Raw genomic sequence first — 24501 nt, 5'->3', positions numbered from 1 at the left:
GTACTAAAAGTGGAAGACAGCAGAGAGTTTGTGAAGAATGATTACTCAATGCACACCAGGCAGAAGCTGAATAAATTTATTACATTATATAGGGAATGTTGAGAAGCAGGCATGAGATTCAAACTGCTATACCCAGCTATTTTCAAAATATACTTCCCTGGAGGAAAAAAAAAACATTTTTGATTTAGTACATGCTGAGGAAGAAATACAAAAGTTTATCTAACAAAATGTGAGCTGTGAAACAGAAAGAGATTCTGTTTCTTGTACGTCTGGTAATAAAGCCCACAGAGGGACTTTCCCAGTGTTTCAACAGAAAATGCTTGAGAGGAGGGAAAAAGCACAGGTGTTGACTAAAAGAATCGAGAATGCACTGGAGATGAAGCAGAGACAGGTTTTGGTAGATGGAGATGAACAGGAATAGCACAAGAAAATCTGGAAAGAATGGACTTTCCTGGACTTTGTTAAACTTGTAGGGGACTCTAAAGCATATGCCCTACTTCAAATCATTAATGTTCAGAAAAATACTCAAGAGAGTGAAGAGGAGGGAGAGCGTTAACGAAGTAAAACATTTTTTTTTCTTAACAGTACTAAAGTGGTGCATGATTTTCTTTGCATGTTATAAAGTTTTTTCAGTTATTTTTAAGAGTAACGGGGATACTAATATAAATATGTGCTTCTGTTTATTCTTTTTGTTACTTTCTCCCTCCTTTTTCAGTTTTAAGAAATGTAGGCACTGCAATGTAAAAAAAAACAAAAGGCAGATGGTTAAAAGAGCATGACAGAAGAAAAATGAGTGTGCTTTTTCTCATTACTGCATAAGTGAAAACAAGAATGAAAACTCCAGCAAAGCTAGAACTTCCACTGAGTGACCTCCCAAACCTCTTGTACTACAGGCACATGGAATATATGCAAATGAATCTTATGAACATCAGGCGTTTCAGCTCAATGACCATTCTGAATGCCCATGCATATCCACAGCTAGTGGGGTTTGGCTTTATTGGCCTGAAATTGTCCATTAAAATGACGAAACAAGTCATGGGCATTCAGAATTGCCATTGAGCTGAAACACCTGATGTTCATAAGGTTTATTTGCATATATCCCATGTGCCTCTGATACAAGAGGTTTGGGAGGTCACTCAGTGGAAGTTCTAGCTTTGCTGGAGTTTTCATTTTTGCTTTCACTGATTGGTTTTAAGTGACCCTCTCACTCATTGTTTTAGTTCATTATTGCATAGGGGAATAACTGGGTTACGGCCATTAGCTTTATATTGTAACAAGTTTTAACAGAAAGCAAGTAAATGAAAAAGAATACTGAATTTTTTGATGTAGTACATGCTAAGGAATAGAGTTTATCCTATATCACTAGGTGGGTTGCAAATTGGCTCACAGATAGAACCCACAGTGTGAAAGTAGCAGACTAAGTCAGACTGCCGACCAATCACGAGTGGAGTCCCACAGGGATCTGTCCTGGGTCCTCTCCTGTTTAGCATCTACTACTCAGAAATCCAGGCCAATGCGGAGGGACTCTGGCTTACCAAGTTCGCAGACGACTTGCAAGCTGGGAGCCATTATTAATCCCCCAAGTGATGTAGACATCCTACAGAAAGGCCTCACTTGAGACCAATGAATGGATTCAAAACCATGGCCTTAAGCTTAATACCAAAAAATGCGTCATCACTCCCTTTAGGAAAAACTCAGTCCCCACTAATTACAACATAGATGGGAAAAGACTGAAGGCATTATAAGAGATCTGGGGACACAGGTTGACAGCAACCTCTCCTTCGACCACCACATTGCCACTGTGGTCAGAAAGTCCTTCTATGTGGCAAGGGTTTTGCATCCAGAAAGAAAGAGGTCATCACCTCTCTCTACTCTTCCCTCACTAGGCCAATCATAGAGCATAATGCCCCATTTGGCATGTACCTCACTCGACATATGCAACAGCTGGAAAGGCCACAAAAGTATCTCATGAAGAGGATCCTAGGCCTTAAACACATCCTACACGGAAAGAATAAAAGAACTCCAGGTATTCTCTGTCTCATATCGTCTACTAAGAGGTGATCTCTGCTTGACTTACAAAGCCATATCTGACCCAACTCTGTTGGGAATGCAACATCTAAAGAAATCCCAATCCCTCTGCACCATACGCTCCCGAGACCTCAACCTCATTACCACAATAAACAGAACATGCTGGAGGGACAGGCTCATAACCCAGAGACTGCCCATGCTCTGGAATAGACTTTCCATACATGTAAAGCAGAGCACCTCACTGGCCCTCTTCAAAAGAAATCTTGATAAGTGGATGAGAAATAGAAAGTTCACCCCGGGGATCACTCCAGTGGCTCTACTTGATAGAGGCACTGGGAACTAATGTCAGGGGGTACATGCCAGGGCACTTCTATGAGCTAAGCTTGTAAAGGCTCCAGGGGCCATTAACCTAGTACACACCTATGAATATTATAATGTCTTTTTCTAGTAAACAGTCCTGTATCTGGTTCTCCCATCACTAGCAGACAATCTGATAAACAGAAATTGCTTGGTGAAAATGTCTTCTGAAAGCATTCGAGTGTTTTACCAGCTGGGAGAGCTATAAAGATAAGACAACACTTAAAAGAATCACAGGTTCTACCATGTGTATAGCATGGATATGTTTTCTTTCTATTTAGCTCGAGTCTGTGTGTGTGTGGCTGTCAGTTTGGAACTTTGGTTCCTATTAAGGGGCAGAACTTCAATATTTGAAGATGTATATAGTTTTGTGTGTTGTTATTAAGTTAGCAGGTTTTAGAGGTATTGAGTTTGTGTATATATTTTTATTTGAGGGTTTTCAATAAAACAAAAAGTTCTGCTAGATGTGACATAGGCTGAAACGTAAATGACAAGAAAATATTGTATGAAAGATAAATCTGTCAGAGTGCATGCACGTAACAAAAATTGGAAATAGACATTTAACAAAAAGCTGTTGTACATAAAAAGTGGTAATAATAATCCCTCATGAATATGCTTCTTTCTATAAAGTCTTTAGACATTACTGGTCTCACTGATAAATACAAAAAAAAAAGAGTAATGAACTATACTAAAATGTAGAATGCAAATAGCTATGCTAGAGGATACACACTTGGAAAGAAGTGACCACCTCAAAAAACTCCAGCTTTACTCCGTAGCATATAGCCTACTCTGAGGTGATCTCTGCCTAACATATAAAGCTATGTCAAACCCAGAGCTGTTGGACATGCTACACCTAAAGAAATCCCAATCCCTCCGAGCTACACACTCTAGGGACCTAAATCTTGTCACCACAATAAACAGGACATACTAGAGGGATAGATTCCTGTCCCAGAGACTTCCCATACTCTGGAACAGGCTACCCATCTATGTCAAGCAAAGTTCTTCATTAACACTCTCCAAGAAAAATCTTGATGAGTGGATAGGAAATAGGAAATAGGAAATACACTCCAGGGATCACTTCTGCGTCTCTGCTCGACAGTGGCACAGGAAAATAACTTTCTTGGGTGGCGTAAGCCAGGGAACCTTGATGGCTAGGGCTTATGTAGGCCCTTGGGCCGATAGCTTTGTACCTATCTATGAACTTATGATAAAGAAAGGTTTTCAGGATGGTTATTCAGTAGAATATCTGGGAAAAAGGAAGAGAGGAGTACTTGTATTAATTGCAAGAGGAGCTCAAATATTAACAAAAGTGGGAAAAAGACAGTAATGGTAGATTTATAGTACTAAGGGATTACTGTCAAGGGAGGAGGATTACACTGGCATATATTTATACTCCACTGAAAACTGCTATAAATAGAGCTAAAGAAAATTCTGGGAGAAATCATCAGCTTTCAGCAAGGAATATTATTTATAGGTGGGGAAAGGAATTTGATTTGCAATAGTGAAGATGTGTCGGGGGGGGGCAGAAAGGGCAATATAACAAAAGAGTGTAGATTTTTAAAGACATTTATGAAAATATTTGGCATGGAAGATGTGAATTCAGTACTAGGAACTTGGAGTGAATATACATGTTACTCCCCAAGATACAAAAATTGGGTTAGACTAGACAGAATTTACATTTCACAGGCATATGTGCATTTTAATGAAGGCCTTGGTATGCACCCAATAACTATTTCAGATCATGGGCCAATAATAACAAAAACACAGGGTAATGAAATAAAAATGAGAGACTGCCACTTTCCCACTTATCTGTTGAAGAGAGAGGAATTTATGGAATGGATAGTGGAAATTATTCAGGAGCTATTAGAGAAGATGGAAACAACTTCTGAAAATATAGCTAGGGAGTGGGATAAAATTAAGGTGGAGCTTAAAAATAGGGTGGGAATAAAAGAAAGGAAGTTATGGTTAAGAAGTAACAAGAATCATTTACAGGGATCGACAAATATTAAAGTATTGCAAAACAGGGGGAATCTCACAGAACAAGAGGAGGAGCAACTACAGAATGCTAAACAGAAAAGAAGGAATTACCTCGACAACATGCATGAGAGTTTAGAAAAATTGCTGGTAAGCAAGTATTTTTTTTGATAACTCTACAGCCAAAAATTTTAGCCCAACAACTCAGGCAACAGAAAGTAGAAAGGGCTGTCACCAAGCTTAGGGAGCCTATAACAAGGAAGATAACAAGAGATCCTGCAGAAGTATTAGAAATATTCTGGAAATTCTATGAAAATGTGTATAAAGCAAAGAAATATGTAAATCAAAAATAGATACAAATGGAATTGTTTATGGAATAATTAAATATGCCAAGGCTACAGGGAGAGGAGGCTCAATTACTAACAGGATATGAGGATATGAGATAAAAGTGGCGATGTATAACCAATCTACAAGAAAGTCCCCCAGAACAGATGGTCTTCCTGTGGAAGTTTGGAAGCTAGGAGGGGAAAAAACAGATAAAGATCTGGAAGTTTTGTTAAACAGTATTTTAAGAGGAGGAGAATTACCAACATCCTGAAAGAAAGCGGTAGTAGTTGTAATATTACACAGGGTAAAGATCCATCAGATCCAGCATCATACAATGCCACTGCAATACTAAATCATGATTATGAAGTGTTTTATGTCTAGAATTGATAAAGGAATGGCAAACATGATGCCAAATTGATAGTTATGGATCAGTTTGGTTTTGTGGAGGGGAGGCAAACGTTTGACAACATAAACAGAACAATGATGATCCATCGGGAAGCAGAATGTAAGAAAATCCCACTGTTGTTGGTAGGTCTTGCTGCAGAGAAACCATTTGATAGCGTAACCTGGGATTTTATGAGCAGAGGAGTGGAAGCATTTGCATTCCCTGATAAAATTATAAGTTTGATTAGGAAGCTATATGAATGATCAGAGATGAAAATTAAAGTGGGTGGGGTTCGCTCTGAAGATCTCTGCTTGAGCAGAAGAATGAGTCAGAGGTGTCCTCTTTCCCCTTTGTTATTTGCATTATATTTAGAACCATTGGCAAAGAAATTAAGGGACTCAGAAATTCAATGATATAATTGGCATGGAAGTCAAGAAAAGTTGACACTATTTGCAGATGACATGATTTTATACCTGACAAAACCAGAAAGGGACATTACAGTGCTGTGAAACATACTGAGTCAGTTTTAAACCTTTTGGGATACAAAATGAATGAAGCTAAACCAAAAGCAATAGCGATAAATTATGTATCCACATACGAACTGGTTCAGCAACATCCATATTTATGGGGATATGATAAAATTAAGTATTTAGGAGTATGGATTAAATATGATACTGGTGTGACAGCGAAAGATATATTGGAAGAGACTAAACTAAACAAAAGAAAAAACAAAAACAGCAAAAATGGAAGTACTGTTATACAGATCTTGATAGAAAAAAAAAAAGCAGTTAAAATGTTTTTAGTCCCTTTTGTCTTGTACACTGGTCAGGCATATTTTTATCAACTACAGAAGTTGTGGATAGCAATTAATAAAGAGCTGAATGATTTTATCTGGGAGGAGAAGACGGCAACAGTCAAGTGGGATACGCTTATTCTTCCAACAGAAGAGGGTGGATTGGGATTACCGGAGTTGAAAGGGTATTTCAGAGCAACACAGCTAAGGCTCCTATACATAGCACAAGCAGAGAACTATAACTCACAAGTAGAAAGAGATGATGATGAAACGGGGTGGGTTCAAGTAACAGGGAGAGACTATCCTACAGATTATATTCATAAAGTAGCAGAAGGTCTTCTAAGAACTAAGCCAGCACGAAAATGGAGAAAGGTGATTTTGCTGGTAGGGATGACTGCAATTAGGGATACAGACAACAGGCAAGAGGGGGCTGGAATTTATTGGAGAAAACTGGCAACGGCCCTGAGATATTTGGAGCAAATAACTAGAGAGGGAAAGGTAACAGAATGGGAGGGCGCCCAGATTTCATTTGGACTGCAGTTTAGAGATTGCTTTCCTTATGAAGGATTGATATCAGAGTATAAGCAAAGCGAAAGAAAGACGGGGGTGCTAAATGAAAGACCAGCACTGGTAGAGTTTTTAGTAGACTCTAGAACAGAAGCTACTGTAAAAAGGAATAATTAGAAGAGGATATAAAATATTACATGACTATAGGAATCAATCAGAGGACATTAGAAAGGATTGGGAAAAGAGACTGGATAATCAATTCACAAAGAAACAATAGGGGATATATGTATATCACCCAAATATGCAACAAAGGCTAGAAGATTTAGGATCTTTGCTTGGCTGTGTTAATGTAGGTATTTTTCTACCCCAAGTAGACTCCAAAGAATTTTTTTCTCAGGTACACAGAAAATGCGGGAGGTGTGATAGGGAAGAAAGATACAACTTGAGAACATGTTTTCTGGGATTGTGGTGAGTTGGCAGACTTTAAAGATTCCCTGCAGACTGCTTTGTCAGAGAAGCTGGGTGAGCAAATTGATATAACTAAGGAAATGATTTTCTGAGCTATGATACAGAATCAGAATTACCTAGGCATAGTAAAGTTTTGCTGAGTCTAATTACGGTGGCTGCCAAAAAAGCAACTACTACAAAATGGAAATCAAAGTCTAAACCAACTTTATTAGAAGTAGTGAATACAGAAAGAGATGAAACAACTGGAACTGGGATCTTTAGAAAAGGGTAAGTGCAAACTACAAACATGGGAATTGTGTTAACAGTACATGCAGAAGAGGCATGAGGTTTAAAAGGCAGGCAGGATGTGAATGAGCTATGTAATGTTTGACAATGACTGGATGGATTATAGGTGACGTATAATCTTTGCAACTACAGTTGTGTCAACGTGGTTTGTAATGTATAATGTCTGCAACTGGAATTTTGCGATATGGTTTGTTTTCATTTATATATCTGCAAGATTGCCTAGATCATATATGATAATTTAATAAAGATGTTTCTTGTTTAAAAAAATTAACTAAAACAACTTCTTCCGTTTTGGTTTCCTAGAGTTTATAAATCTTTTTATACAACCTACAGTTCTCAGTGTTGTCTGTTTCTGTCTGGCTCAACCTGTGTGACTTTGAATCAAGTTTGGATCAGATACCAGCCAATTCATAGGTTCATAGGTAAGTACTACTCTATCTGCCCAAGGGCATTTATAAGCCTAGCCAGAATGAGTTGGCTTTCGCCACCCCCTTAGATTAGTTCCCTGCGCCCCTGTCCAGCAGAGCCACTGCAGTGATCCCAGAGGTAAATTCTCTGTTTCCCATCCACCCGTCAAGGTTTCTCTTGAAGAGGGTTAGTGCGGGGCTCTGCCTGATATATATACTGGAATCCTGGTCCAAAGCATGGGGAGTCTCTAGGACAGGAATCTATCACTCCAGCATGTCCTATTTATTGTTGTGGTGAGGTTTATATCAATAGAGCGTGTGGGTCTCCGGGATTTGTTTTTTTTTTTTTTTTTTTAGGTGGAGCATGTCCATAAATTCTGGGTTGGACATGGCCTTGTATGTCAGGCAGAGAACTCTGAGTAAGCAGTATGCAACAGAGTACAGCTGGAGTTTCTTGATTCGGGCTGCATAGGGCATCTGTTTGAGGCCAGTAATCCTCTTGGTGAGGTACTTTTGTGTTCTTTCCAGCTGTTGCAGGTGTCTTTGTAAGGTACATCCCAAATGGGGCATTGTATTTTATGATGGGTCTAATGAGTGATGAGTAGAGAGGCACAATAACCTCTTTTGTTCTAGATGCGAACCCTTTTGTGATTAGGTGGGCCACATAGAAGGATTTTCTAACCACCATGGCAATATGATAATCAAAGGAGAGATTACTATCTGCTTGGGTCCCCAGATCCCTTACTACATTTTCTGTATTTAGGGGACTACCACCTATGTGGTAGTTCGTGGGTACTTTATTTTTTCCAAAGGGGATGACTATGCACTTTTTGGCATTTAGTTTGAGGCCATGATTTTGACACCAGGTATCCGTCTCAGTGAGACCCTTCTGGAGGGTGTCTGTATCAGCCGGGGAATCAATTATGGCCCCTAGTTTGCAGTCGTCTGTAAACTTGGTCAGCCATAGTCCTTCTATGCTTGCCTGTACCTCTGAAAAGTATATACCGAACAGGAGGGGTCCTAGGACTGAGCCCTGGGGGACGCCACTTGTAACCAGTTTAGAGTCTGACATAGAGCCTGCAACTCTCACCATGTGGGTTTTATCCATGAGCCAGTTGGCAACCTATCTTCTGACGTAGGGGTTTATTTTCAAGCTGGTGAGCTTCTCTATAATACTAGAATGGGGAATGGTGTCGAAAGCCTTTGCGAGGTCTAGGTAGGCTGTGTGGACCTCCTTTCCCTCGTCTAATGCCTTGGTAACTGTCTCAAAGAAGTCCACCAGGTTTAGGAGGCATGATCTGCCCTTAAAGCCAAACTGGGTAGCGTCCAAGGTTTGGAGGTTCCCAATGTCTCTGTTAATGAGTTCCATGATGATGCACTCCATAGCCTTGCAGACCAGGATAGTCAGGCTTATAGGGCGATAGTTCTCGGGGTCCGTTGTGGCTCCACCTTTGTGGAGCGGGATAACTGCTGCTGTGCGCCATTCTGTGGGTACGTAGCCTGTAGAGAGGCTGAGTTTGAACAGTGTGTTTAGGTGAAGGGTTAGTTCATTTTGGAGCTCTTGTAAGACACAGCCTGGGACAGCATCCGGTCCCATTGAAGCTGTGTTTTTGGCTTTGGACAAGGCTGTTTTAACCTGTGTGTCGGTGACTGATGGGGCCCTACATTCTTCTGGTATGATTATGGGCCCTCTAGGTGGTGAGAGGGGGGTGAAATTTGCACTAAACCTGTCTGCCAGAGTGTTGGCAATATCAGTCGGTTCAGTGTATTTTGTGCCATTCTGCACTAACTCAGAGCAGGCCTGAGAGCTTCCACTTAGGTTCTTGACATAGCTAAAGAAAGCTTTGTGGTTATCTTTGGAGTCCTTGGCAATTTTTCTTTCGAAACTAGCCTTGGATGATTTAATGAGGGATCGTAGTTTCTTACTGATACTGATCAGGGATGTATTTCCTTCTTGGGATTTTACTCTTTTCTGTACTAGTTTCCTCCTTCTGTTGTATAGCTTGTTTATGGCAGGGGTCCACCAGACTGGTTTCCTTTTCTTGGAGGAGTGAGTCTTGATTTTACTTGGGATAGCACGATCCACGCATTCCTGCAGATGTTCATACAGTGCCTTTGTAAAGGTTTCAGCAGCTTGTACAACATTGTCCTTTAGCATGTGGGCTGTGAACCTTTCCACCTCGGTCTTAAATAATGTGAAGTTTACTTTTGAAAAGTTTTTCACTGTGGTTTCCTTGATTGGGGGTGGGGTGGAATGTGGATATCCAGAGTGATTAGTCTATGGTCTGATCTAACCAGCGAGGGGTTGACCTCCGGTGTGGAACACCGGTCGCCTATGTTGGTGATGACCAGGTCCAATATGTTGTTCCCTCTGGTGGGGGTGTTGACTAATTGATCTAGGGCATTCGAGTTTATAAATTCTAGAAAGCGTTGGGGAAGGGTGTTAGTACTTGAGTAGTTCTCTCAGTTTATGTTTGGGTAATTGAAATCACCCAGTATTAGGGTGTTTTGTTAGGACCTTCATGTTTCCCAGTGTCTCCAGAAATGCGGAATGGGGGTCTTGGGTCATGGTGGGAGATTTGTAGCAAATTACAATTTGGAATGCAGTTTTGCCTATTGTTAGTTGCACATGGATGATCTCTGATGCATTGTGCTGCGCCACTAACCTGGAGGTGTGGGTATCCTTGATGAATATGGATACACCCCCGTCTTTTGTGTTTCGGTCCTGGTTCTGTGGCCGAAAGGTATGGTATGAGTTATAGCCTAGTAGTGCTGGGGTGCTCTCAGGAGCCTTAAACCAGGCCGATGTTCTCCATACTAACGAGTGCCTCAAGTGTGTGCATTTTGAGGTTTAGACTTATGGCATTGAGTAGCATTACCCTCAGTTTTTGGTTACTTGTGCTATTTATGGTGGTGGGTTTATCTTTTGAGCCTTGCCTAAAAAAGGCACTAGGGGGGCAGCAAGAGCCTTGGCGAGTATTCGAAAGCCTAAGGGTGACCAGTGCAAGCCATCAGTTGCGAAGCAACGTGGCTTGTCGAGCATGTCATCCCAGGTGGACAGATACTAGATCCCCCTTTGAATGACACCAGAAACTTAGCCAATTGTTGAAATTGATCATTTTTTTCTTTATACGGTGGCATCATTTTTGGTGAGGGCAAGATGCTACTCAGGGTCAGGGTCATACCGGCCTGGGTTACATGATCAGAGAGCTCTTCCATGTCTCTTTTCATGTAGTCCAGGGAGGTACGTCTCAGGTCATTCACACCAACATGGACAATGACAGAGTCGTATTTGTACTTGTTCTGGAGTGACCCGAGTGCTTGTGTTATGTGATGGATCCTGGCACCCGACAGGCAGCTAACTGTAACCTTCTCCTTGTCCAGCCTAGTTAGTGGGACATCAGTGTGCCTGACTATAGAGTCGCCTATTACTAGAGTGTTGGGTATGTTATTTTGCCTTAAGGGCTGTGATTGCGTGGCACACTGATTATGTGAATTATGTGTTTCACGGTTAGTGACGGGGTGTGGAGATTTCTTCGATGTCTGCTTTGAAGGCTGTTGCTTTTGCAGATTTTTATTTAGAGCCTCCAAGTATGTTTTCATGTATTCCTGTGTGTTTTTTGCCGGTGTTGGTTTATTAGGTCTATGTGAGACTGGTGGTGTGTTGCAAGTATTACCGTTCGCCTCTTGACTGTCACTGTTCCAGTCTTGGGTTAAGAGAGCTTTGTCTCCAGTTTGGCTGTATAATTGCATCTCTCACATTTATTAGTGTTTGGTGGTAGGAGGAGAGGGTTCAAAAGACTTTATCTCACTTGGCAACACCTCCCTTACCCATAACCCCCCCACTACTCACTAATATTCAGATCAAGTTTTCCCCATAAAAAACATTTACAATAAACAGATAATTCTGGAAATATACAATAAAAAAATAGATTCTGAAAACCAAGCAGGACGCAGGACTCCAGAAATAAGGAACAAATGATCTCCGGTGTCTGGTCATCTCAGGAGGCAAGATTCATCATTATCAACACAAGGCAGGGGCAGGAAGGATGAATCGGACTGAGACAGACAATACGGTTCTATCATTATGATTGAGTACATAATTATCATAGCTTATGCTGTCTGCTCCATCTGGCTTTAACCTGTGTGATGGAGCCCCCAAACACAAAAAATTCCATGGGAGGACTAAGAAAGGATATTGTGCAGCAGAGTGGAGCCACTGGAAGCCCTTAACCTAGACCAGATAGCCAGCTTGTAATGAGACACAAAAGTGTGATGATCCAAATTGGCAGCTGTGCAAACTTTGTCCAATGATATTCTAGAAAAGAAAGCAATGTAAGTAGCCATGGCTGTTGTCGAATGACCCTTAAGCTTATGTGAAAGGGTCTTGGCATTTCGAAAAATATGTAAACAAAACGCAATCCAAAAGCCACTTATATATAATCACATTAGACATAGGTGAGCCCAGCCTGGATTCTGCATGAGAGAGAAATACACTGGATTTTCTAAAAGCTTTGGTATAGTTCAAAGGGTCTATATTACATAGATGAAAAATCAAAATCTCGAACGCTCGGATGAGCAAAAATGCAGGTAATCGAAATCGCTATTGTGGGGGGCGCACACCCCTAAAAATATATTCCAACTCCAAGATTGCACTACAGTGAGGAAAGGGTAAATTTTCCGATCTTCACTGTACCGTGATCTCACAAAATCGATTTCAATTACTTGCGTTTTTGGTCATCCGAGCGTTCGAGATTTTGATTTTTCATCGTTCTGATAGGAACCCGGTTCAAATAAGATCTCAATTGCCTATGTACATCTAAACAATGCAAAAGGTATTTGCCTTTGCTGGAAAAACTAGAGGAGAGGAAGATAAACAGAACTGTTAAGGTTATTCTCTGAAGCTACCTTAAGCAAGAAAGGAAGAGTCTGTATGAAGAAAAAACTTGTCTTTATGGAACACCAAATAAGGAGGTGAAGAATCAAGAGCTTGCAACTCTGAAATCCTCCTTGTGGAAGTAATCACTAATAAAATTAAAAGTTATGTTCTTACAGGTATACCTTCATATGTTCGATGGCCACATCTTCGACACTGCTGCCACGAACTGCAAAATGCGAAATCTGAAAATCACGAAAACCAAAGCGCCAAATTACAAAACCTTGCCCCCTTTTTGACTCCATGGTAGCACTCATTTAGGCAGTGGAGTGATCGGAAATGTCAAAATTCGATATTTTTACGGCATTAAGGGAAATAAGCTTGACGGAATTCGGCTAAACGGTTTGCGTTTAAGCACATTTGTAAATGTGCTTTCGAACATATAAAGGTATACTGTACTTTCAAAAACTAGGCACCTGTATTCCAGACTCAGCATCCAGCTCTCGAGTTCTTCCCTCTACCCATAATGCTCTACTGCATCCACAAAGCCTCAGCTCCAGTTTGCTACTCTATCCCCATAGTAGAACACAGACAGGAATAGTTTGAAGAAAATACAGGGCTCAAACTTGGAACTACAGGTTCAAATATAGTACAATAGTTTGCTTCAGGAACTTGGATGGGAATGGATGGGAGGGAAGTTGAGGAAGAATGAAAATGGACAACACAGATGCCTAGTTATGGTAAGAACATAACTTTTAAATCTGATGCTGTCCTTTTCATTCTTCCTCAATGTATGGGACAAAGTCCCCAGCTGTGCTGGTCTTGGACGGCCCTCAAGGAAGGATATTCTGGGGTACTGACAAACGAAAGGCAGCTCTCTTTCTAGAAATATCGAATTTGTAATGAGTAAGAAAAGTATGAGCACTGGACCATGTAGCTGCAGCACAAATGTCATCAATAGATGTTTTTGACTAAAAAGTAGAAGATGTTGCCTTGGATCTGCTAGAATGAGCCTTGGGAGATTTAGATAACATCATGCCTTTCTGAGATTAAATCCAGGAAATAGATTATTATCCACTTTGCTAGAGTGAGTTTGGATACTGGATAACCTATTTTGTTTGGGAGAAATTTAACAGAGTTGGTTTGATTTTCTGAATTGCCTTGTTCTGTGAAGATAAAGTAATTGTGTGTGCACATCAAGAAGATGCAAAATGTACTCTCATTTACTGGAAACAAATTAGAAAGAAGACTGGTAAGTGGATGGATTAGTTAATGTTATTTTCAGAAGTTACTTTAGATAAAAAGGAAGGCCTAAGTCCATAAGGAAACCCTGTCCTTATGAAAAATTATATACAGAGATTTTGGACACAAACTGCAGTTCAGATATTCTCTTTGCAGATGTAATGGCTACCAAGAAAACTGTTTTCCATTATAGGAACTTCAGATCAGATACAGCTGAAGGCTCAAAAGGTTTCTGTGTTAGATCTGTAGGCAGATCTCAAGGTGGTAAGGAATCTTTTATTGGAGGCCTTAGAAGAAAGATTCCTTTCATGAATGGTTTATATCCTTTAGATGAAGCCAGAGAAAAATGTCTGTTCCATGTATGAAAATTACAGATAGCTGCCAGTTGAAGTTTAATTGTAGAGAAGAAAGCTCTTTCCTCAAAAAGCATCGTCAAGAATTGGAGAATCATACAGCCTGGGGCAGAAAAAGGATTGATGTCTTTATTCAAAGCCCAAAGGGAGAATCTTTTCCATCTGCTTTTGTAAACTTTTTTGGTAGATTCTTTTTGAAATGCTAAAATAATATCACATATAGGGGAAGAAAGTCTTGTCTAACAATTAATGGAAGTGAAGAAACCATGTGGTTAGTCTCAGGGCTCCAATGTTGGGATGCTGGATTCCGGACGGGTGTGACATAATATCCAAAGTTGGCTCCAGTATCCATGGAGGATAAAGATGAGAACACAGGAAGGGGAACCATACTTGCTGAGGCCAGTAGGGGGCAATGACCATTACTGAGCTCTTCAGCATGCTTGGCTTCTGTAAAAAATTTGGGAATCAGTAGAACAGAATGGTAAACAAAGGAGAACCAAAGGCCAAGAGTTAACTACAGCATCTCTCGGTGACTCCACTTAAGGGGGATCAGAGCTGGTGACTCCCCTTAAGGGGGATTAAAGCTAAGTACCTGCTGCACTTGTTGTTGAGGAGAGTGACAAATAGGTCACAGCAAGGTTGGCCCCAAAGCTAGAAGATCATCTCTGCCACAGACTGAGAGACCACTTGTGGGCATCAAAATGGATCTGTTTAGTTCATTCACTAGCATGTTGGTTTTGTCCGGAATGTGCATCACAATTAGAAAGAGATCTGATGAGATCACCCATTCCCATACTCTCATGGCTCCTCTGCAAAGGGGATAAGATCGAGTTCCTCCTTGTTTGTTGATGTATTGGGCTACAGACATGTTGTCTACCTGAATTGCAATAGTCCTCAAAGGGAAAGCATCTCGACATGTCTGCAACACTAACAGGTCTGCTGTCATCTGTAGGAGAATGATAAACAACTTGGTCTCTTGTGGGTACCACATGCCTTAGACTGTTTTTTTCCAAGAAATGCCCCATTCCCCCACCCCAACTGAGAAGAGTCTGTGGACATAGGAGCTGGTAGAACAACAGATCTGCCTAGATGTTAAAACACTTTTCGGTCTTTTAGGAATGGGTTCAACGGTATCTGTCTCCTTCCAAGCCTGATGGGCAACTAAATAAATAAGTTCATCCCAAGACACAGACGGGCCAGAATCAAAAGCCTCCAACTTTTCTTTTTCCAACATCACTATGAAGAACCCCACAGAGTCTAAAAAGAAAAAACGTTTACAATCACTATTACAAAAAAGAAAAAAGTAAAAACTTTTTTTTTTTTTTTTTTTACAGAAACAGAAAAGCCTGCTATCAACTATGGCAGGCAAGAAAATTAACCTGAAATGTAGGTAAAATAGGTTACCAGCAATGGTAACCAAGTTCTACCTAAAAAAGCATTATTTTAAATCAGAAAGGAAAGAAACACTGAAGCCAGAGAGAGAAGCTTAGAGGGAGGTTAGATTAATATGTAAAGAGGAAACAGAAAATATCAATAGAAATTTTATAACTCACAAGGCCAATAATAGCTAAAGAGCTTAGAAACATGCATCTGTTTGTAATGGCTGCAAATGAGATCTGAATCTTTGGGGATGCAATAAATGATTATGGGTAGAGGCAGGAACTCGAGAGCTGGATCCTAAGTCTGGAATAAGTGCCAAGGTCAGATCAGAGGATCTGATCCTAACCCATATAATGAGAAAGAAAGAAAAGGACAACATCACACATAAAGCTTTCCAGGACAAGAGCTTCAAATCAGAAGTAGCTGAAGGTTCAAATGGAGGGCAAGCAAGAACTTGCAAAACAAAGAGGAAATCCAAAGGATGGACAGGATCCTGTACTAGAGGACATAAAAATGTACCCTTGAAGAATAATTTGGAATCTTAAGGGAAGTCAGAGGCAGACTATCCTTGCCAACATGAAAAATAGAAATAGCAGCCATTTGTACTTTAATCATAGAAAGAAATGGGACCTGACTGAAATAACTCTAAGAAAATCCAAGATGTACTTCCAGAGAAGTGGAGACAGGACCCAGACCTCCATAGAATCTGCCCCGACACCAAACCTCCATTTCCTGGAATACACCTTCCAAGTAAATTGCTTTTGAGATGATGACAGTATATGAACAATGGTCTGCAAAACTTGGAATTTCTGGCAAAGGGAACTGGAGGAACTATGTGGTTAACTTAAGGGACTGCAAGTTGGGGGATACTTCAGAAGAGACCAAAGGAAGGGAGGAAACCACATCTGACAAGGCCAAAAGTGGGCTATGAGGATCACTGTGGCTCTACAACAGGCTGCCTGCTTTAGAAACTATCATCAAGGGAACTGGGGGGATAAGCGTAAAGAAGCCCTGGGGGCCAAGCAAACACCACAAAGTCCCTGGGTGATTGTCCCTGTGGGGGAATGAAAACTTAATAGCTGCTGCACTTGGTTGAACAAGGAAGCCAATATGTCACAACATGATGTGCCACAACCCCAAATAAACTGAGCCGCAACTTACGGATTTAGGGAGCACATGTGAGCCAATAAAATGCTCCTGCTGAGGCTGTCAGCCAGAATGTTGGATTTCCCCAGGATGTGCACTGCCACCAAAAACTGCTGAGATCAGACAGCCCACGCCCAAACCCTCATGGTCTCCCAACAAACAGGATAAGAATGTGCTCTTCCCTGTTTGTTGAGATACCAGACATATTACTAGTCTGTATCATAATCACACCTCTGGGAAGTGTGTCCTGAAAGACCTGCAACGGAAAGAGGACTGCTCTCACCTTCAGAACCTTAACATGAATGTGCGCCTCTGCAGACAACCAGGACCCTGGAACCACACTCTCTTCGAAATGCTCTCTCCACATCAAAAGGGAGGCACCTAAGGTGACCGTAGCAGAGGAAGAAGTTAACACAAATGGTCTTCACCTGTTGGTCATCAAGGGATACTGCAACCACCAATGAATTTGGACATGAGACACCTTCATTAATCATAAGGGAAAATCCAAAGGATGAGTAAAGAAAGACCACTGAATGGCCAGAGTCCATTGCAGAGCACTCTCGACAACTGGCTAAAGCAACCAACACTATAGATTCTGCCATATAACTCTGTTCATCGGAAAATAATTAAAAGTAGCAAATACTGACAAGGCCTGACATTAAGGTGTTCTAAGGCCCGTCTCACATCCTCTGTTTTTTTTTCTCTAACTAGAAATGTTGACTATTAACTTTCTCCATAGGAATAATGATGCATCCTGAGAGGTTTTCCAGAAAATCATTTTCTAAAAGCATTACTTGAAACGTTTGAACCTCAACAGCCACAAAAAATACAAGTACAAACTGTTAAGAACTCAAAAAAATTTTTGTAATGGTTGTAGTGCTGGATTCCAAATCATGAGCTTGATTTTTTTAACGGGCTAAGTGGAAGTAACCACTGAATTTGGGTTTCTGTTTTATTTAAGGAAGCGCAATATCTCAGCAACCATAACCATAACAAATATAGCTTCTGTAGCAGATATGCCCACCAAGATGACAGTTTCAAAGTTACAATTCAGTATTACAGGCTGGTTTGCTTGTGAAGACAATGGCATGGACATGAATAAATGTCATATTTCTTACAATCTGACATATAAGGTAACTTTTTACCTTTCTCCTGTACTAGAAAGTAGTCACATACCAGTGGAAAATTTGTCCACAAGGATTAAAACTTTCCAGTAGTACAGGGTTCTCAATATTCCCAGTAAAATGGTAATACATTACATTTAATAAAGAGAATTTTTAAACAAATTATATTTTTAGTTCCGTTCATATAAAATACTGCAGGCTGATGTGCTTTTTCTCTCACATGCTGCTTGTTGTGACCATGGCCACATTCCTTATACGAGTTGACCATAAATGTCAAGATATGGTCAACTCTGCATACCCTTTTCTGTACACAATTTTCAATAGTTTTATTTCTGTGGGGTCCAGACTTAGGGACACTGTGCAATTTTTCTTTCACCTATCATTATTTGTGATCTAGTGCCAGATATCTGTAGCATTCTATTTCTGTCAGCAAGTTAGTGAAACATTATTGCAAATATGGCAATCACCACTCACATAAACCAATCACCTAGATGATCAAACAAGTACACTGAAGGAAACTGGCACAAAAATGAGTAGCCATATTTCACAGCATAAACATTTTGACAAAATTATAAATTACATTTAACAACATCTCCTGAAACAATGCTTGGAAAGTGTTGTAGTACAGCAAGATGAGTCCTTGATAATAAGGTGTGCTTAGTGGCCCAGGTGCGGTCAGAGTTGATAGGGCATATGGGAATGATGAAGTAATACCTGTCTGGAGGGGGGGGAAGGGATCATATGTTGGAGGTGTGCCTCTAGGAAATTAACTTCACTGATAAAACCAGATTCATGATGAGAAACATCTGCTACAGTATAAGGTACAATGGCATATGTGAATGCATCATCACACAGGATGAGTGACCATCCTGCAGTGCTACTGCACAAAATAAAAATGGGTATTTTTTTAACAAAACATTTAAGTTTAATATCTAAATACTATCAATAGTGAGAAAGAACTGATGGCTGTGGGGCAAGGTGCATCCATCTAATCAGGTATGATGATGCCACTGCATGTACATGTTGGGAGTAAGGGAAGCACACCCACTTTAACGATAGAGGTTACAGATATTCGAAAAAACTTATCTAGAAAATGACTCTCAGGATTGCTCATCTCCCCCAGAATAAATTCAACCCTCTAATAACACAACTCTCAGCACTTATCGCAGCCATTTATCTGCTGGACTGCCTAACAGTGAAACGAGATTACATGATGTTATTTACCTAGCAAGCAGAGTTTAGTAAAAGACTACTCTGCCATATCTTCCTACACAAAGCCCTCTAACTTGGCACTATGAGCATGCTGTAGGACTGTATTCCCCTTTACAGATGCACCTGTTAAAAAGGTAATGTACTACTTTTCTCCATTGATAACGAAATACCATCTCTAGCTAGATCAACACAACATCCTCTAAGTGATATTATCTATTACTCGGTGCTACTGTCTATTTTGTTTCATTCCTGCCCAAAATGCTGCTTTACAAACCATGTAATTCGTTCTGTAAATAAGTGTATATTATGTTTCTGTACATACATCTCTGAACTTTGCCTAAATGCCATTCTAGGGAAGGTAACAAAGCTACTTCAAGTCACATTCATGTTTGTTAGCTTATTACTCATTTTATGAAAAAAATACTACTAAATGCCTCATATATGTATTGAATGTCTTCTATAATGTAAATGTTCTGGAGCCTTTCTCCCTAAGCCTCCACTGAAAAGGGGCATTGTACCCAGTTGGACTTTACCAGTAAACGAAACAAATACACAAGCAGACAGATAAATAAAACAGGCAACTGTCATCAACAGCAGAAAGCACCTCAAAGTAATATCCAGGAAAATCTTCCTCCACTAGGAATGGTTATCAGATAATGACATCAATGCTTCAACCATAAGCTGCTACTTTAAACATTACAGCTCTTACCCCAGCTCCAGATGCTGGTTTAACAATCCAAGCATATTCCGGTCGTATCAGTCTTAAGCAATTAATAGCTGCCAGATAGCAGTTGACCTGCTTCTGAAGCCCCCGAACAGTCCGTACCTCTGTCCCAAGGCGCATGCCATACTCGAACATTATTGTGCCAGCTAAAAACAAGGGAAACATGTTACTTTAAGTATGAAATGGGATAACACTAACAGGAAATTTAACACAATGCAGTAAAAGTTTTGTATGTATCTGCAGTAAAAGCTGACACATGAACTGCTAACTCCAAGTCAAGCTCACACACAACATCTGATGATCTGTGAAATCACGGTAAAAAATTTCTCCAAAGCCAACTTCATGCTTAAGACAGAAGTGGCGAACTTAATGACACCCATGCAGTTATGACTGCTGAAACCTACACAGATGCACTCTATAAGCACTTACACGAGTGCATGGATCGTGCTATCCCAAACAGAACCAAGATGCTATCCTCCAAAAAAGGAAAGCCAATCTGCTGGTCCCCTGCCATGAACAAACTCAACAACAGAAAGAAGAAACTGTTGCAAAAGAGAGTAAAATCCCATGAGTGGAGGAGTTGCCTGGTCAGCCTCAGTAAGAAGCCTATATCCCCTTATAAGATCCTCCAAAGCTAGCTACGAAAACAAAATCGCCACTGATTCTAGGGACAGCCACAAAGCATTCTATAGCTATGTCAAGAATCTCAATGGCAACACCAAGATCTGCCCTGATATAGCTATAGCTATAGCACAATGGCATGAAAATTACAGAACCAAATGATATTGCCAAAGTCCAGGGAGATAGGTTCAGTGCTAACTTTAACCCCCTAAAGGGACCATAACTATACAGGAAGAATGCAGAGTCCCTGTAATCACAACTACACAGCTAAAAGCTGCACTCTCTAAAGCCAAAAACACAGCATCCATGGGACCGGACAACATCCCAGGCTGCGTTTTACACGAACTGGCTGCCCACCTATATTCAATCATAGTCTCACATAGGCTTTCTACCTACTGAATGGTGCATAGCAACAGTTATCCCACTCCACAAAGGGGAAGTCACCACTGATCCCAAGAATGATCGCCCTGTTAGCCTGACAAGCCTAGTTTGTAAAGGCATGGAACGTATCATCATGGCACTCCTAAACAAAGACACTGGTAACCTCCAAACTCTAGAACCCACCCAGTTCAGGTTTGTGAAATGCAGATCATGCCTCCTGAACCTGATCGATTTCTTTGAGGCAGTCACCAAAGCTGTAGACGAGGGTAAGGTGGTTCACACAGACTATCTTGACCTGCTAAGCATTCGACACCATCCCCAATTCTGGAATTATAGCTAAACTCACTAAACTAGGTATAAATCCCTACATCACAAGATGGGTTGCCAATTGGCTCACTGACAGAAGCCACACTGTAAAAGCTGCAGACTCCAAATCTGACTTCAAACCAGTGACAAGTGGAGTACCACAGGTTTCAGTCCTGGGACCTCTCCTGTTTGGTATCTACTTCTCTGAAGTACAGGCTAACACAGAAGGCCTTTGATTAACGAATTTCACAGAGTGCATATTAAAAGCCACAGTTGAATCCCCAAATGATATGTGCATTCTACAGAAGGGCCTCACTGAGACAGATGCCTGGTGTCACGGCCATGGCCTCAAGCTCAATGCCAAAAAGTGCCCTGTCATCCCCTTTGGTAAAAACTCTGTACCCATGAACTACTACATAGGTGGCAGTCTACTTAACACCGAATGTGTGATAAGAGACCTGGGGACCCAGGCGGACAGTAGTCTCTCCTTTGATAATCACATCGCCACAGTAGTCAGCAAATCCTTCTATGTGTAATAGCAAAAATATAGTTTACTTAGCTAAGTGTATGTCTTGTACAGCTTTTTTTATAGAGGAAAAACAGAAAGACAGCTTAGGAAGCGTATCTATGAGCATTTATATAAGACCAAAGCTAAAGATATGAAAAATGCCATGTTTAGGCATATTAGTAAGTATGGAGAGACAAATTCAAATTTGCGATAATTGATCAAGTATATATATCCCCTCGGGGGGGGGGGGATTATAAAGCACAGTTAAGCAAGAGGGAAAGTGTATAGCAAATGATAGCAAATGATAACAAATGCAACAAAATTTACTGGTATAAATGAATATATTTCTATCAAACCAGTACTGCAACTTTTATAGCTTCGGCTATATTTTAAAATGTCATGGATTTTAAATTAAATTGTTATTTTAATATAATTTTAATGGTTTTTATAGTCTGGAGTTTTAAACTTGTTATAGTATATAATTCTATGATGTATTTGTATATTTATACAATTCTTATGCATTGGCACTTTAAAATAGGATATTTGGCTGTTCATCAGCATTTTTGGCGCCAAAAAGTTTTTAAATATGCAAATGGATGTTTGAACTAGTGTTCTGAAAAAGTCTGTATATTACAGATGAAAGCACTTAACCGATTGTCACAGTAGTGTGTATAATTTCAATAAATTTTCTTTTACTTGCCCGGGTCCAGTTTCACTCGTACTGTTTACGAAGCAGAGACAGCATTTTGTCTCATTATTGTATCTTCTGCAATCCTTCTACGTGGCACACCTCATCACAAAAGGGTTCTCACATCTAGGAAAAAAGAGGTCACTGTTCCCCTCTACTCGACACTCATTAGACCTATTATAGAGTACAATGCCCCTTTTGGAATGTTCCTCAAATACATCTGCAGCAGCTGCAAAGGCCACAGAAGTACTGCACAAAGAGGATTACTGCCTCAAACAGATGCCCTACACTGACCGTCTCAAAAAACTCCAGCTTTATTCCATAGCATATCGCCTACTCCGAGGTGATCTCTGCCTAACATATAAAGCTATGTCAAACAGAGCTGTTGGACATGCTACACCTAAAGAAATCCCAATCCCTCGGAGCTACATGCTCTAGGGACCTAAACCTTGCCACGATAATAAACAGGACATGCTGGAGGGATACATTCCTGTCCCAGAGACGTTCCTGTCCAGGAGACTTCCCATACTCTGGAACAGGCTACCCATCTATGTCAAGCAAAGTTCCTAATTAGCATTCTTCAAGAGAAATCTTCACAAGTGGATGGGAAATAGGAAATATACCCTGGGGATCATTCTGTGGCTCTGTTCAATGGGCAGAGGAAAATAACTTTCTTGGGTGGCGTAAGCCAGGGAACCTTGTTGGCTAGGCTAACGTAGGCACTTGCGTCGATAGGCAAGTACCAACCCATGAACATAGATATATATATATATATATATATATATATATATATATATACACACATATACAGACACACAAACACATACGTATTTACATAAATATCTATAAATCTATAGATATATATATATATATATATATATATATATATATATAGATGCACCCACACAAACACAAATATTTACACACACACACACACACACACATATATATATATATATATATATATATATATATAAAACGCATATATAATTATATTTATAATATATATATACACACACACACACACATTTTATATACATATATATTTTTATATATGCATATATAAATATATATATATGTGCATATTTATATATATATGCATATATATATGTGCACATATATATATATATATATATATATGCACATTTATATTTATATATCTATATTTTATTTTTATTTTATTTATTTTATTTTATTTTACATTTGTTGACCGGGCTAATCTAACTGGATACATGTCCATTTTCAGTAGAGGCCCGGGGAGAAAAGCTCCAAGCATAAGAATAACAATATAACAAAAGCAAATAGGTAAAATAGAGTAATAAAGCAACAGTACCATAGTAACATAGGTAAAATGAGAAAAGCACATGGACTAACAAACATTGACTAAAAAACATTTAGGCAAAAGCTAGACCAGACATAAACAAGCACATGCACTAGACAGCACCAGGGCAATTGCAAAAAGAACAAAGTTCCCAAATCCTATCAAATTACTAAGAATAAAACAAGAGGAGAGAAATAAGTTTTAGGGGCAAGAGGGAGGGCTAGGGTTGAAATAGGAGTGAAATACAGGTTTCAGTCTGGGTTAGCACAAGGACAGAGCCACTTAGTTTTTAGATGTTCTTTTGTTTGGTTTTTGAATAGAGAAGCAGATGCTAGTGTAGATAGTTCAGGAGGGAGCGGATTCCATTTTTTTCCTATAGTGTTTGAGAAAAGAGAGTCACCAGCCTTGTTGTTTGATTTAGTTAAGGAGACAAGTAGTTTATTTGCAGAACGTAGTGTAGCCAGGTTTTTATATGGAGAGATCAGATTAGAGAGGATGGGGGTATTGTTTGGGTGGTATAAGATCTTTTGTGTCATAAGTAACTGTTGACAGAGTATATGGTTCTGCAATTCTAACCATCCTAGTTGTTTAAGGTTAAGGCAATGATGTGTTTTAAAGGGAGAGCATGTGATGAATCTAGCAATACTATTATAGCAGGTAGATAGTTTGGAGATGTTTTTTGAAAGGTTGGTATATATAGCAGAGGCATAGAAAAGGGTAGAAATGAGGTGAGTTTGTGCGATAGTTTGCCTGGCTGAGGGTGTAAGGAAGGGTTTGATTCTGTAGAGGGTACCAAGTTTTCTGTTAACAGTCTTTATGGTGGAGTTAATATGGTCATCAAAGTTAAGATGATTGTCGATTGTGACACCTAGTAAGCGGTGGTAGTATCTGGTGCTATATTAGTAGCATTATTGGAGGTTATAGAGAAGAATGGAGTGGGTGACTTATGAGTTGGTGTAAAGAGTAGTAGTTTTGTTTTCTTTGGATTCAGGAGAAGACGATGTTGCATGAACCAGTTTTCTACTTCTTGGAATACAGCTTGGGTTAGAGATTGGAGTGAGGGTATATTATTGGTAGTACAGATCGTT

The 24501-nt window shown here is 40.0% G+C and overlaps 1 protein-coding gene across 1 annotated transcript in view; it reads right to left on the bottom strand.

Annotated features, from left to right (window-relative positions):
* The window catches only part of NUP160 (nucleoporin 160), a 1498284-nt gene that overhangs the window by 285096 nt on the left and 1188687 nt on the right, over nucleotides 1–24501 (bottom strand). The window contains exon 30 of the mRNA XM_044082750.1: nucleotides 19574–19734. Within this exon, the coding sequence (XP_043938685.1) occupies nucleotides 19574–19734 (161 nt within the window). The remainder of the gene's footprint in view (nucleotides 1–19573; nucleotides 19735–24501) is intronic.

This window comes from Protopterus annectens, chromosome 9.part0 (assembly GCF_019279795.1).
Source record: "Protopterus annectens isolate FY-2018-M chromosome 9.part0, PAN1.0, whole genome shotgun sequence".
Taxonomy (NCBI): Eukaryota; Metazoa; Chordata; order Ceratodontiformes; family Protopteridae; genus Protopterus; species Protopterus annectens.
Note: the sequence above shows the minus strand (reverse complement) of the source record. Positions and strands in the feature narration are given on the sequence as shown.